At 51.2% G+C, this 15,756-nt stretch overlaps 1 protein-coding gene across 7 annotated transcripts in view; it reads right to left on the bottom strand.

Moving 5' to 3' along the window:
• The window catches only part of MSI2 (musashi RNA binding protein 2), a 197,144-nt gene that overhangs the window by 41,665 nt on the left and 139,723 nt on the right, over positions 1-15,756 (bottom strand). For all 7 annotated transcript variants that reach the window (XM_063402914.1, XM_063402913.1, XM_063402911.1 and 4 more), the window contains exon 8: positions 4,644-4,726. In XM_063402914.1, the coding sequence (XP_063258984.1) occupies positions 4,644-4,726 (83 nt within the window). The remainder of the gene's footprint in view (positions 1-4,643; positions 4,727-15,756) is intronic.

The following is a 15,756-nucleotide window of genomic DNA, read 5'->3' on the forward strand; positions in this document are numbered from 1 at the left end:
TCCCAGGAAAAAGGAGAAATACGGCACTTCTGCATGGCTCCTTGCTCAGGCACTGTCACCTCAGCCCCTGCAGTCAGCTCCTGTGCTCCCCGTGGCCCAGCTGCCCCATCCAGCCTGTTTGGAGCTAACCGGAGTTGTCCCAGCCTGTCCCATGGCCCCACAGCTCAGTGCATGCTCTGAGCACGGGGGGATCTGCAGTGGTGCAGCCCAGCACTGCAGGGGCTGCAGGCTGAATCCACAGGTCTGAGCCTTTGTGCCTCTAACTTTGTTCTTCTGATTTTTAACCAGAGTGTCATTTAACAGGAGTTTGCCCAGATGATTCCTCCAGTCAAATGACGGGGGGAGCACCAGAAGTGTGTCAAGGCACTTCACTTCACAGCCACATCTTTCGGGAGGGCCCCTGCTCCCGGAGTCATGGCAGCATTGGTTACACCTCAGGCAGCCAGGATGATAAAACCCACCCAGCCTGGATGGACGGACAATTAACTGGGAAATGAAGTTTGGATTAGCACTGCTAGAAACAATAACCTGGTAATTAACTTCTGCAACCACAACCCAGCTCACCGCTGCTTTCTGTGAGCCTGGCACTGCTTCTGATTTCCACAGCACACGGGGATACAAAGGGAACGGCAGTGAGCTGCAGAGGGCTTTTAACCGGGATTAAAGGGGAAGCAAAAGTCACCAGTAGGAAAGAAAAATAATTCCTAAGCCTCTGTAAACAAATATACCCCATATGGAGGGCAAGAAGGTTCTCTGTTATCCAGACAGACTCTCTCTCCACAGGAGGAATGACATGTGGAATACAGCACTGGGAGCGTGGCCCTGCTCTGCTGTCCTGGGAGAGAGACTGACTGAGCCCAGCCCTGCCAGCTCATCCAGGGGACTGTCACCCTGCCAGGCAGCAGTGTCACATCAGGAGGTGCTCTGGGATGCTGCCCATGCACCACCCCATCAGCAGCTGGGACAGTGTCGGAACTGGAGTGAGGCACCACAACAGTGGAGACACTGAGGGCTTGGGTGGTGCCTCTCCATAACAGCAAAAGCAGAAAGAAAAGGGGTCTGGTGCTCTCCTGCCAGAATCAGCCCTGTCCTTATGGGGATGGAGATGGCCAGAACCATTCCACAGCCTCAGTTACCTCAGGGACAACCCTGGAGGCAGCAGGGATGTCACACGTGACAGGACATGCAATGGGGCTTCTCCAGGAGGATTGGATATGGATTTATGAGTCAGGGCTCAGCTCCATACCCAATTGCCCCTGAGAGCTACCTGGTAAGGGGCTTTGTACACACATCTGGACCTCACTCAAACTTTCAATTCAGTGTTTCTGGGCATCTTAATAATTTCCAGATTTTTTCCACCTCCTTGTACAAGGATGTACTACACTTTCAGCAGCCCAACAAAGAAAGGTTTAACTCTGAGGCTAAAAAAAAAAAAGAAAAGAAAAAAAAAGGCAGGGAAACTAAAATTCACTATTTTTGTTTAGTCTAGTTTGGAGAATTAACCTTACACTGGGGTACTCCTGGGTCAAGCGGAGCAGTCTCAGCCACAGGAGCCCAGGAGGGCTGAGCTGGGGAGTGAAAAGCCTCTTATACCCAGCACAACAAAACAGGCTGTCAGCTCTCAGCCCAGGATGTCTCACAAACCCCTGGTTAACAGCTTTCCAGGGAAAACCAGGGCTACTCTGAGGAAAGCAGAATGCGCAATATCCACAATGCACAAACCCCCACTGAGCCACCCAAGGACAAGGAGACTTTGTTGTGCCAGCAACTTGTGACCCCAGCCTGGTGGGCTCCCATCACCCTGGGGACAACGTCTCACTCACACCATGGCAGGCCACCCCAGGCAGCAGCTGAGAGGTTTTAAGCTAATTTTAAAAAATGCATTGAGTTGTGGGTCTGTTGATCTACCACATCACTGATCAATGGCTGGGGCTTGGAGTTAAGGGTCTGGAACAGAGAAGCTGTGGCTGCCCCATCCCTGGAAGTGCCCAAGGCCCACAGAACCTGCAAAATCCAACCCTGAGAGGAAGGAAGAGCCACAGCTGCTGGGCAGTGACCCAGCCTGTTCCAGAACAGCCCAACTTTTCTGTCAGCTGCTCAAGACCTTGTCTCCAGGCTCAGCTCATACCCCTCTCACAGCACTGTACCCAGGATGTGAATGACTCCACCACAGTGGGATCTAAGGGAAAATAAATCGTCCACCATGTTTCTTTTCCAGCTACTTTTACCTTTCTTAGAAAAACAGGTGTCTCTTTGCAAAGCAGCCTGCTCCTGTCAAAGGAACAATAACCCCAGGACAGCTCGTTTGGGTTTATTGTCCCCCTGCAATGTTTGGAGCATCTTTGGCCTCCCACATAAATTCCAACCTCCATTTATTAAATACCTCGCTGGCATTTTCTTTTCACTGTCCTACTGCTCGTTTAGTATTACATTTGACATTCTAAGCTTTAGGGACAGCAACAGAAGCAGAATGGATGAGCTAAAAATAGCCTGCCAGGGAGGCTGGAGCTGGGAAGAGGCTGGGGAGCAGCCACCCCCTGCCCTCTGCCTGGCCCTGCGTTTGGGGGAACCACAGCAGCCACGAGAGGAGCAGGAGCCAGCCCCAGCCCAGGGGGATGAGCATGTGCCAGCTGAGCAACCAGGGATGGGACTGGGATGGGACTGGGATGGGACTGGGATGGGGATGAGGACAGGGTGTCCCAGTCCCAGCTCAACCAGCTGCTGCAAACCCCCTGGCGTGGGGCTGGGGCTGTGAGAGCCAGTCCCTGCACGGCTCAGGGACAGAGGGGGACACGATCCAAGTGTGACTTGACCCCAGCAGTGCCCCCAGCCAGCTGTGTCACTCCCAGCTCCCTGTCACACGCACACACGGCTCCCTGGCCCCCGCAGGGGCCGGGATTCAGCTGCAGACATATCAGCAGGGCGATGACTCAGTCCCAAGACAGGATCATGTCTCATCCCTTGCCCGTGGGCTGCTTTCAAAATCCGTGCTGAAGGAGTGACAAGAGAACACTCAGAGATGGTGGCACCTGGAGGGGGCACTGAGTGGGCACAGGAGTGGGAAGGGGATATTTTAATTACCCAACAACAAACACCAACACAAAAACTGTTTCTCTTGCTCTCTGTGATGTTCCTCTAGTGTTTTCACCCTATCCCATCCTCCGTGCTCCCTGCTACCCTCCAGTGCAGCCTTCCACAGGGAAGGAATCCTCCCAAGAGCTCTGCTACTCCTCCCCTCCCAGGAGATGGCAGGAGCCCGGTGAGGCTGTTCCAGCCCACGGGTGCAGATGCAGGGATGCAGCATCGACCCCTGCCTGGGCAGGGCTCACCAGCACCTGCTGCTCCCCCCAGCACCTCCCCAGGGCAATCCTGAGCCCTGCTCCAGAGAAAAGCCTGTTGTGAGGAATAACCAAACCTGTGGAGTGTGTCACTGTGCTGTGGACAGGAAAATCCTGGAGGGGAGCTCTTCCCTCCCACCTGCCAATCCTTAAATTTACATCCCAAGCGTTTCTAATTCGTCTTTGGGTCTGTTGTGTGGGGGTGGTTGGGGTTTGCTCTGTTCTTTTGTTTCGAGGCAGATTAACAGCATTTAGAAACTCAATAAAGGGAATGAGCCTCCCCCAGCCCACAGGCACTCAGGTGAGGCTCTGTGGGACAGGCAGGAGACTCCAGGGCAGGAAGGACTGGGGGCAATGGGACAGGCAGAGCCCACAGCATCCATCTGACCTGAGCAAGAGACTCCCCACAGGACCAGGAGCACCGCCTCGGCCCTGCCACAACACCCCACCCCACATTTGGCCAAGGGGACCCTCACTTTTATTTCAGATGCATATTGCAGGGAGGAACAATATGAGGAATATTATTTCAGTGCCCTGGGAAAAATTAGCAAGTCAAATATTGAATCGGGCCTCCAGCATATGCCAAGGAGATTGCTTTGATCTTATCCACACTAAAAGCTCTATTATTAAATTTAAAGTCTGTGAACACATATCAGACCAATATACAATGCATATCTGAATACACATTTGAGAAGCAAAGGATGTTTTGACAAAGAGAAAAAGAATATTTTAGCTGAAAATATCAAAGTTACTGCAGCAATTGAAATACAAATGCCCCTTTTCATCTGGCTCAGGCCAACCCACAACCTGGGACCTGCCTGTCACTGAGGAGGAACTTCACCCGGGTTCTGTGCTCCAGGAGCTGAACTCACCCTCCCCAAGGCCTTTGGCTTCACACACCAAGAGCTGCCCTGGGGCAGCTGCCTGAGCCCGTGGGGGACAAAGCAGGGCTGGGCCAGGCTCACACCCCCCAGAGGGATGTGCCACCCGCCCTGGGCAGGGCACACATCTGCCACCAGCCCTGGGCAGGGCACACGTCTGTCACCAGCCCTGGGCAGGGCACACGTCTGCCACCAGCCCTGGGCAGGGCACACGTCTGTCACCAGCCCTGGGCAGGGCACACGTCTGCCACCAGCCCTGGGCAGGGCACACGTCTGTCACCCACCCTGGGCAGGGCACACGTCTGCCACCAGCCCTGGGCAGGGCACACGTCTGCCACCAGCCCTGGGCAGGACACACGTCTGTCACCAGCCCTGGGCAGGACACACGTCTGCCACCGACACAGCGCCCAGCACCAGCACTCACCATTTTATTATTGATTTCGTGGAAATGGATTTCACAGACTTTTTCCACCACGTCCTCGTTTTCAAAAGTTACGAAGCCAAATCCTATTTAATAAAGATACAAAAAGGGGAGGGGTAAGGAAAACATTAGTTAAGTGTAACAATTTCATTTTAATAAAGCATTTTTTAGCCATTGGGACTTTGGAAAACTTCCATAACAACACGCACGTGTGACTACACCTGCTGCCTATGGAGCTGTTCCTGAGCTTATTGCAGCCTAATGGAGGGAAGAAGCATTGTCTCAGGGAAAATTAATACGGTTCTGTTCCAGCTCTTCCATTGGATTTAATGGAGAATTAAAACCTCCTTATGGATTTTTTGATCCATCCTGCAGAATTTAATGGATAGTTACACCCCAGTTACATGATGGCTCGGAAACTACAATAAGGCTGTATTTTCTTTTACACCTTATAGGTTTTTAAGAGCAATCTCTACAAAACCCAATTATATTTTCTATGGAACCATATTGATTTCATCTCTTGTTTAATTCCACGGGACTTCTCCATTAGAGCTGACTCATTACACGACCCAAAAACCATAAAAATCTGGGAAGACAGAGGATGATTCCTCATTTACCCCTGGCAAGGAGAAAAACCCCAAACACAGAGCAGCACTTTGAGCTTCTGTGTGCTCTGCAGCGACAGGGTCAGCCCCGCTCCGGAGGTGGTTATTTGTCCCTTTCTTCCTGAATTACTTCCTCTAATACCTCATCAGGACATCCTGAGGCCTCCAGGAACCCATTACATTGAAGGCCTCTGATCTAATCGTTCCTCTCCTCTGCACTGGCGCTTCAAAGAGCCGAGGCTTTGGGCTGTTTGATGCCTGCTGCCTGCCCGTGGCTGTGCGCTGCAGGAACCTGGCAGCCCCCACAGCCACACACCGCCTTCCCTGCCCCTGCCTCGGCCAAAAAACCTCAGGCTGATGAAAAAACCCCGATCTCACCTGCCGGAGAAGGCTCGATGAGTCAACATCGACACCAATTATGCTAATGAAACTTTAATAAGAGGATGGGCTCCATCCCCCAAAGTGGGAACTGTTCCCTGGTGGGCACTGCCCGAGCAGGGACAGCCCCAGCACAGCCTCACCTCGGGCCGAGGGGGACAGGGCATTTCCAGGTGAGTCTGAGCAATTCCCCACACACAGCCCCAGCACAGCCTCACCTCGGGCCGAGGGGGACAGGGCATTTCCAGGTGAGTCTGAGCAATTCCCCACACACAGCCCCAGCACAGCCTCACACCGGGCTGAGGAGCAAAGGGCATTTCCAGGTGAGTCTGAGCAATTCCTCACACACAGCCCCAGCACAGCCTCACCTCGGGCCGAGGGGGACAGGGCATTTCCAGGTGAGTCTGAGCAATTCCCCACACACAGCCCCAGCACAGCCTCACCTCGGGCTGAGGAGCAAAGGGCATTTCCAGGTGAGTCTGAGCAGGTCCCCACACACAGCCCCAGCACAGCCTCACACCGGGCTGAGGAGCAAAGGGCATTTCCAGGTGAGTCTGAGCAGCTCCCCGCAGCTCTCTGGGACTGCACAGTACCTGTGCCCATGGGGAATGCTCCCAGTCCACCTCAGCCCCTCCTGCTGGGGAAGGATCACCAGCAATGGTTTCCAGCCCTCCTCCAGGGCACAGCACAGCACGCCAGGCTCACTACACCGCTCTGCTTTGCACTCAGAGCAGGCACCAACTTGAATTTTTTTACATAACTCACGTCTTTCATTTGCCTTCTAAATTACCCCATTTAAATCTACCTTAAACAGACCTGCAGTTAAACCTCAAATTTTTGTGGTTAACTGCCTGAATCTGGCATCCCGGGAATCCCAGAGCTGGGAGCACAGCGTGGCCAGTGCGATGAGACGGGGCTAGGGCTAAAATCATTAATTGTTCGAGCACCAGCAACATCTTCATCATTAGCAGCTCATTAGCGAGTGCTGCAGTTGAGGATTGCTCTTTCAACTTGTGTCAGGTCTTGGTGCCAGGATGGAGGGGAGAGGGAATTTGGGAGATTAGCCCTAATATTGGAGCACCACGAGGAAGCCGCTGCAGTCATTACGTGTCTGAACAAATCTCCCATTCTCATCCCACTCCATATGGCTTAAGCACAGGTTTATCAAGAAATTATTTGTCTGATTAAATCAGATGGCCACCCAGCTTTCTGCATTTCCAGACTTTATAACAATAGAATAACGATCTGTGGGGTGTTGGCAGGTTTTTGGAAGACCTGTGGCACTCGGTCAGACTGGAGAGGAAAACGAGAGGAAAACCAGGGGCAACCAATGCCCAACACCTCAAACTCAGTGGCAGCAACCAGAGATTTCCATCTGCAGGGACACAGGCACTTCAACTCCTCCCTGGCACAGGGCAGGCCCTGGCACAGGGTGCCCAGAGCAGCTGGGGCTGCCCCTGCATCCCTGGCAGTGCCCAAGGCCAGGCTGGACCGGGCTGGGAGCACCCTGGGACAGTGGAAGATGAAGGGAATGGGCACCTTATGGTTCCTTCCAACCCAAACCATTCTGTGATTCTTTTCCTGTTTCACTTTTTGGGTATCAAATTCCAACTTTTAATAACTGCACTCACACAAAGATCCCCCTGCACGCATGGTCTTATTAGTTCCCATAACGAATACACGCTCATATTTAAATTACCAAAACTCTCAGAAACCTTCCTGGGCTAAATAGACAATTATTTCTTCTGAGAGGTACTAAGAGTCAACAAAAAAATGGTTCTCGGGAAGTGCATGGAAAAGATTAACCCAAAACAAAGGCGGCTGTTGAAAACGGTGACAGAAATAGGATTCTGGTTGTCAAGGAGCACACGTTTTAAAATGAAATTATACTGCATCCTTCTGAATGAAGCTATTATTGGAAGCTAACAAGCTCTATTTAAGAGATAAGCATTTAACAGAGTCAAATGGTTGGGTTTTTTATTCAAATGAATAAAACTGAATATTCATTTGAATAATCTTTTCTGTAAAAGAAAAGACAAAGAAGAGGGAGAAAAATAAAGTCAGAGGCAAACAGATGCCCCAAATGAGAGGCTCGGAGCCAAGCATCAGCACTAAAGGAAGAGACATGTATCCACGACCTTCAGGTGAAGAACCCTCCTCTGGTATCTGCTGGGAATGAGGAGTTATTCCACTCCATTCATCTGCTGAGAAAGCAGTCAGCCCACTCCATTCATCTGCTGGTTAGTGGGCACCAACAGGCACCAAATGATGCCAGCCCAGACACCCAACGGGGCAGGACACGTCCTGCAACACACCAGAAAGAGGGAGAATTCAGGAAGAATTTCTTCATGGAAAGGGTTGGCAGGGGCTGCCCAGGGAAGTTTGGAGTGCCCATCCCTGGAGGTGTCCAAGGAAAGCCTGGAGGTGGCACTCGGTGCTCTGGGCTGGGGACAAGGTGGGCATCAGGCACAGCCTGGACTCAGTGATCCTGGAGGTCTTTTCCAGCCCCAATGATTCTGGGATTCTGTGAAAATCCTCCCTTGAGCCCAAGCCTTGCCCAGGCCTGTGGGAAGGTGGTTCCACAGAGTCAGCTCAGCACGTTCTGCCACAGTATCCCAGCAATAAGACAAACATTGTTCAGAGAAAGGGACTGAAACCATAAAAATATTAAAATACTGTAAAAGAATAGTCAGAAGCCATAAATACTATTAAGAAGCCAGACTGTCAGGGCTCCTGTGTTCTGTATTTTGTTTTTTTTTCACACTCTAACCAACTACATTTCACACTTTTGTCATCACTTGAGAGTTTTTACGTCAAACTTGGTAAAATATAGCTGAGATGACGACACCATGGCCATGAAATCCATCTCCTTCCCCTGGCTGGCAGCGCCATCCCCACAGCCCCAGGCGTGGCTGCACAGTGATCCGTGTCACAGCTGTGCTGCACACACTGGGGACGTCACTGCTGGCACAGTTACACAAAAGCAGCTTACCCGGGGAAAGGTCTCACTGTCAAACCTCTGCCTGCCCTATAACAAGCAAAACAAGGTGATTGCATCCCACGCCACAGAGGTTAAAGCCAGGCTAACACTGGGGTTAACCCTGGAGGGCTCTGGTGGCCAGACCAGCCCCAGCCTCAGCCCCAGCCCCAGCCCAGCAGTGCCACAGGTACCAGCACCTCAGAGGTATCACCACCCAGTGCCTGAGCCAAACCCAGCTCACCAGGCAGGCACAGCTCTGAGGGGCTCTCCAGCCTCCTGGTGGGTGAAGACACTGCAACTAGAGCCTGCTTTAAGTCCCAAACTGTCTGGAGGTCACCTGATGATGTGGAGCAAATCACTGAATCTCATCTGCTGTGCTGCCTCTGCCCGAGCTGTGCCCACACTGTTGGTGAGCCTGAGGGGTCCCTGCACCTACAGCAACCAGAGAGCTCCTGAAGATGTTCTGGGAACCAGGGGGTCACCAAGGCACTTCTGTCCTGCACAGCAATCCCAAAGAACAAGGGCAGGAGACAAGAGCAGGGAGAGGACAAAGGAGGAGATTTACACAGCCCCTGTCACACCAACACTGCTTAGACCTGGCTGCTGCTGCTCACAAGAATCCCAGACACTCCCCAGTGCAGGATCAGCCCCCGTCACACACAGAGAGCTCCACAGAACCCCCCTGCTCCTGACCCCTGCCCACGCGGGGCTGGGATGAGTCCCTGGGGTCCCCGGTGTGGCAGCTGCCCAAGGAGCTGTGCTGACAGATGGGAAAATGCAGCCTGACACCCTCTGCAGCTCCCAGCAGCACCAGGAGGAAGCACCAGCCTGGGCTGTGCTCCCCTTTGTGCCAGGGCTGCGGACCCGACCCGCGCCCGCTCCTCACATCTCAGTCACTGAAACGCAGAGAGGTCCAGTCCTGCTGTGGTATTATTTATGCACCTGCTTTCTTGTTTATACCCAGAGTTTTGGCAGCTGGTCCTGTGAAAGGTAATAAAGTGCCTTTCAAAAGTAAAAAAAAAAATTAAAAATGAAGAAATGTGACCAGACAAGCCAGGCATAATAACATTAAAGCCCGTGTCAATTAATTTTTCCTCTTCTTGATAAACGAGCCCCATTCCATCCATTAATAATGAGGGAAGAAACAAGAAAAGTTGACACTAGTTTAATTTATTTTCTCAACTTGCCTGGTCATATTTCTCCCTGTTGCAAAGCTTTCCGGTGCTGCTGGGAATTGCAAGTGGCTCCCACACAGTCGATGCATAGATTGGTGTGAATCAATACTGTTCTACTTTATTCACACATCCCTTGTAATCAGAGAGGAAAAAGTTCCTTAGTAAGCTCCCAGCCTGCCAAGCTGCCTTATAAAAATAATAATAATAATAAACTTGCAGGTGGGGGTGGAGAGGGGGATGTGAAACCACGTCCTGTCACCAAATCTCGTCTTTGTAGGTGAATAGAACACACCGAGCAGAGGGGACAGGATGTTTTAATTACCCAGACACTGAACCATGGATGTTTTTAACTTCTGTCTGTGGAGGTACTACAAGTCATTACCCTCAGAGTCTGGGAATGGGGACCTGGGGGTTTAATCCTGTGCCAGGAAAAAGCCATTCATTCCTCAGCCCCAGAACCCAACAGCCAGGACTTGAAAACTCAGCCCTGACTTTGCCACCTCCTCATGTTGTGCCTTTGGAGAAATCACTTAAATATTCCCTGGGAGGGAATATCTCCAGGGAGGGCTTTGCTGGGAAGACCAGTGACCAGTGACTTGAAGGTACCACCTGCTCCAAGGTGAACAGGATCTCACCTCATCCCTGCCATTATCACCAGGAGAGGGATGCACCAGCAGATGGAAGGGGAAGAAGGAGGTTAAAACCTGAGGTCTAAGATAGAAAATATCCTCATGTGCTCTCCAGCCCTGCTGCTGTGACTGACACCCATCAAGACATGACGTGCCCGCACATCTCCTGGGTGTTAATGCACGCCTTGGGTACAGAACACAGTCAGGTTCTCCTGGCAGACACAGGCAGCTGTTTGAAGTGTCAGTGCACTCTCCATGACAGGAGAGCAAATTCTCAAAATTAACTCAGCAGATGACTGAGCCCAGCCCCGCTCTGAGGTGCGGCGCTCAGCGCAGAGCTGGACACGGGGCACCAGCACCACCCTCCTCTGCTGCTGTCTGGGGAGGCTGCAGGGCTCAGGCTCCTTGCTCTGTCCTCCCATGGCTGCTTGGCATTTCCAAAGTGAGAATTGCCCAGAAACGGGAAAACTCACCTTGGGGTGGGCAGCCACGTGGCAGCTGTCCTTCTGAACCGGGCAAAATCCACCCAAACCGATCTTGCAGAGGCATTTTCCTGAGGGGAGGATGAAGAGTACAGGGACTTGTTCCCCTCTCAAATGAGCCATTCTGAGCAAAGGTTTCCAGGTTCAAAGGGCACCAGTCAGAGCTGGGATGGGGTCCCAGGCAAAGCCCTGGCAGTGGCAGGAGCACCCAGGGACCCCCACACATGTCACAGACCGTGCTCGTGTCAGCAGCACCTGAACTGGTAATAAATTTTTCATACCAACAAATCTTCATTAAAATTTTATTTTATTAACGTTCTGAAATCAAACCAAAGCACTGAGTACATAATGACTGAGACGCACACTACGCAGAGCTTACTAAATGCCACTTTTATCATATTGTTAATTAACAGAAACGATTAATGCATTCGCAGATCATTTAGAAGCATTAGCGGTGACCTAAGAAAAATTGCAGCTACGTGTGCTACATCTGCACCTTTCCATCACAATTTCCTACACAGGAGGCCCTGAAGTTTGCTCCCAGTTCAGCTTCTCTCTGCTGGGGACATGTGCGTCCCAACGGGCACAGATTTGTCAGCAGCTCGGGAATTAAAGCCCCAGGCTGGAATGGGAGATACTGCAGGAGGAAATTATCTCCACCCTTTTCTTTTTCCTCAGTATTTGGGAGCAGCCTCACCCTCACAGCCTTTCACTGCTCCCTTTACTCAGGTACAGATTTCCCAGCTTCATAAAGCGTTAATGGTATGGAAATACTGGGAATGCTGCTGGGCAGGAGAATACAGCAAAATCCAACAGGTTTCTTTTTGCTATCAGAGAAGAAAATCCCAAGTATCTGTAAAATCCAATGAATCCATCTACAACCAGAATGGGAACCTTGTGCTTCTGTCTATTCATTAGTAAGCCCTACAGATTTTGGCAGCCAGGCAGGGACAAAGGCCACCACCCTGGCTGCCAGTCAGCCCAGTCAGGCTCCCATCAGAAAATCAAGCTCCTGATGCTGCCTCAGCCACCGAGTGCCACGTCCTGCCACCTTTATCTGTTTGCCCACAGGCATCAGATACTCTCTGCCTGTCAATTCTTCCACAGTTTATTACCAAATTTCTAAAATATTACATTTTTTATTATATCCAAATGCACTTTATTGCATTTGACAATACAGATAATCACATACCATATGCTCTAATGTTTCGAACCCAATGCATGTTGACAGCAGTTTTTATTCATGATGCATAATTCCATCCAGGGCTGACAAAGGCGGCGCAGAACTCAGCCTGGTGTCAGGGTTTGAAGGGGGGGAATCCTTTTTTCCATTTCCTTTTCTTCCCTTTAACAACAGATTTACGAAACTGGGAGGAAAGATGCTTTGCTTTCCGAAGAAAAAGGAAATTGGCTGAAAAGATGGGCTTATCAAAGAGATGCCTTCAAAATATTAATAACGTGTGGGGGTTGGTTACTGTAATTATTTGCAATGAAACTTGCTGCTAATGGGGTGAGAGAAGCACAAGGGCTCATGAGGAGGGAGCAGAGGCTGGGACAGTGTGGGGGGCACAAGGCTGGACCCCCACTCCTGCACATCCTCCTGCTTGGCTGTGGTCAGTGCTGAGACCAGCGCCTCCTCCCCAGGTGAGGATGGGGAGGGTCACCTGTGTGATGTCACAGGGTCACCTGTGTCCTGGGATGGCCGGGGGAGTCTCTGTGAAACCCAAGCAATCCCATATCCCAACCTCCCATCCAGGCAACACATCCAACAACTTGAGAGATGGCCACGCTGTGCAAACCAAACAGGATGCTACGTCTAAATTAAGCTGTAATGACCCGCTTGGAGCTCTTTATTAGCCAGGTAATGATCATTTAAGAGGAGGTTACTATCTTGAGCCAAGGGCACCTAATACCATTACTGAACTTGTTAAAACCTGCCAAGCAAGTCATTATTTCCAACACTATTTCTTTTTCTCTTAACACAGCTTTCTGCCTGTCCCCTTGTGCTGCTCGGCCGTAAATCCCAGGACCCCGCAGGCCTGGTCCCCCTTCCCCAGGAGGAGGAATTCAGCTCCTGCTCACCACGAGCAGGCTGGACACAAGACAAATACTGCACAAAAAGCAGAAAAGCTCTCTCTGGGTGAGCTTTAAGGTCCCTTCCATCCCAAACCATCCTGTGATTCTCTGGTAACAGGACACTGAGATGTTCTCCCACATGTCCCTGTCATGCCTCCAGGAAAACAACACTTAATCCTCCCTACATCCCTCGCCAACCCCCAGTCTTGCAAAGGCTCATTCAAGCAAGAGGGAAAAAAAAAAAGAGGAGGAAAAAAAGAGGAAAAGCCCAAAGCACACAGGCAGCTGCTCTACAAGTCTGTGATAAACTCCACTGGGTGTTGGCACATCTGATGTGCTGGCTGAGCCCCTGCCAGCGCCGAGGCCCCGGCTCTGCCGAGGAGCCGTGCCCAGGGAGGGAGCGGGCACCGCGTCCCGCCGGGCAGGGAGCAGAGCCCCCACAGCATCCCAGCGTGGACAATATTATGAATGACACCAGCAAGCTGCCAGCTCAGGAACTCATTACTGTCAAGGTAGAGCGTGGCTGGCTGCCAGGCCCCCAGCCCTCACGCTCGCTATGCCAGAACATCCACACACAATTTAATTGCATTATAATTTCAAAAGTGCTTTTCAAACTGGAAAAAGGCATTCACTGATTAACCAGCGAAGAGCAAAATTGTTTATGAAATTGAATACAAAAAGCTACAGAAATGTAATTGGGTTGTTCTAGCACCTAATTTTCAAGCCATTTTCCCACTTATTTAATCACGAGATACAAAAGGAACTAGTGAATTGACTTCATACTAATTAGATTACTCCCTGCGATACTCCAAGCCTATATTCCAACTGGTTGATAGTGCTGCTTTAAACAGAACAAAAAATGGAGCAACAGCTTGTCTGGGGCCATAACGCATTTGTTTCCCATCAACCCTCTTCTACTGGAGGGCCATAAAACCAGGCCAAATTCCCCCTAACCTGCCATTGCCAGTCTCCCAAAAAACACTCGCTTTCCCAAAAAAGTAATGACAATCAGTTCCCAAATGATCCTGGCTGCTCCAGGGTGGCAGCTCGGGGCTCCCCACCCATCACAGCAATCACCCGGGTGGGGAATCCCTCTGGAGCAGTGAGTGCCTGGAATCAGCAGCACATTAAAATGTCACACACGATGGAGGAACTGGCTGTCCCCAGCAATGAGCACTCAGGCTCCCCAGGCAGGGAAGAGCCAGTGAAGGGCAGCTCTGGTTCTCACTGGTGGGTGAAGGAAAAGCCCCCCAGGCAGAGCTGAGTCTGGTCCAGGGGCTAAAGCCACCGCAGAATTACTGCCAGCATCACCAGGGCTGTTCTAAACACGTGGTGCAAGGTCATCTGTTGATAGAAAAGATTAGTCTCTTTCCCAGCAGCAAACCAGGGGAGCAGCAGACAGCTTATTTTATTCTAAATCTAAATCTAAATTCTAAGTCACTAAATTAACAGAAATTTTATCAAGTCTCTGATTTCCTGAAGAACAGTATTTGAAGATCCATCTACGCCTGCTCCTTTGCACTGTATGCCGGCAGAAGTTTTTTTAAAGCTGCCCAAGACCCACTCTGCACCTGATACAATCTGCTCACATCTTTTCCACTAATTTTAAATGTTATTAGGTGCAACATAATTGATTATATAATCAAATGTGGAATGTACATTATCAAGATATTGTAGCACTTCACAGGCCATTTAATCAGCATATCTGGGACTGTGCCAAAATGAATTAGCCTGCATTAAATTTCAAGTACATATTATTGGTTGTATTTGTCTCCATGTTTAAGCAGGCGCTTGCTCTTACAAAAGAAATCTGAAATCCTTCAATTATAGAAATAGGTTATTAAAAAAGTGCAAGTATTCTTTCCCAGAGCTGTCTCTTCTGCAACCAAGAGCCCAAAGTCATCATTTCTGTGACAAAGAGAAATGGGACAATGTGGGCATGGGGCATTTGTGGGTGCCTTACATGGGGAGGCTGGAGGGGCAGACCCCCAGCCTGGCCCATTTGTGCCAGTCTCAGCAATGGTCCAGCTTCAGGCTCTGTCACAGAACAGCTGCCACCAAAAGGCACCAGGAGTCAGTGTCCCCTGGCTGGTGACAGGGCCAGGGTGCGCCCCTGCCCCGGTGCCTCCTGAGCTGCTCTGTCCCTGGAGCCAACCACTCCCCCCAAAACTAAAAAGGGATTTTAAAGACAGGGATTTCTGTTTGTTTTCAGCAGGTGTAGGAGAAACACCAGGCAGCTCCATGGTGGAGGAATGAGGCCAAAACCTGCCACTGCTGCTGCCCCTCTCCAAGCACCTGCCAAGCCCAGAACCTTCCCCTTGTTTGTGCTGCTGAAATTTAACCCCCCCTCCGTGGATTCCGGGGCGCAGCAGCTGCCAGAGGTGCCCCCAGAGCAATGATGCATCTCCAGACCTGACTTTGCAGGGGAAATGTTTCCAGCAGCTGAACGGCCGCGCTCAAGGTGACTCCTGCCTACCTGGATCCTGCACAGCAGCAGCAGAGACAGCTCAGGGCTGGGGGGACAGAGCCCCCCCAAACACACACGGCCCTGGGCTCCGGCTGCCAGCAGAGGTTACAGAGTCCTCCCTGCCAGCTGCAGGGATGGAAGGCAGAGTGAAGGGCACTTTGCTGGGAGCGTGCAGGTGTCGTTCTCTCATTAACACACAGCCAAGATAAATGGGCAGGTGAAAGGCCACGCTCCAGCACGGGCTCCAGGAGCGGCGCTGGTGACGCTGCTGGCAGCTGTCCCTGCAGTCCCCAGGCAGAGCAGCCACCGTGGGGCTGGATCCAG

The sequence above is a fragment of the Prinia subflava genome, chromosome 8 (genome assembly GCF_021018805.1).
Source record: "Prinia subflava isolate CZ2003 ecotype Zambia chromosome 8, Cam_Psub_1.2, whole genome shotgun sequence".
Lineage (NCBI taxonomy): Eukaryota > Metazoa > Chordata > Aves > Passeriformes > Cisticolidae > Prinia > Prinia subflava.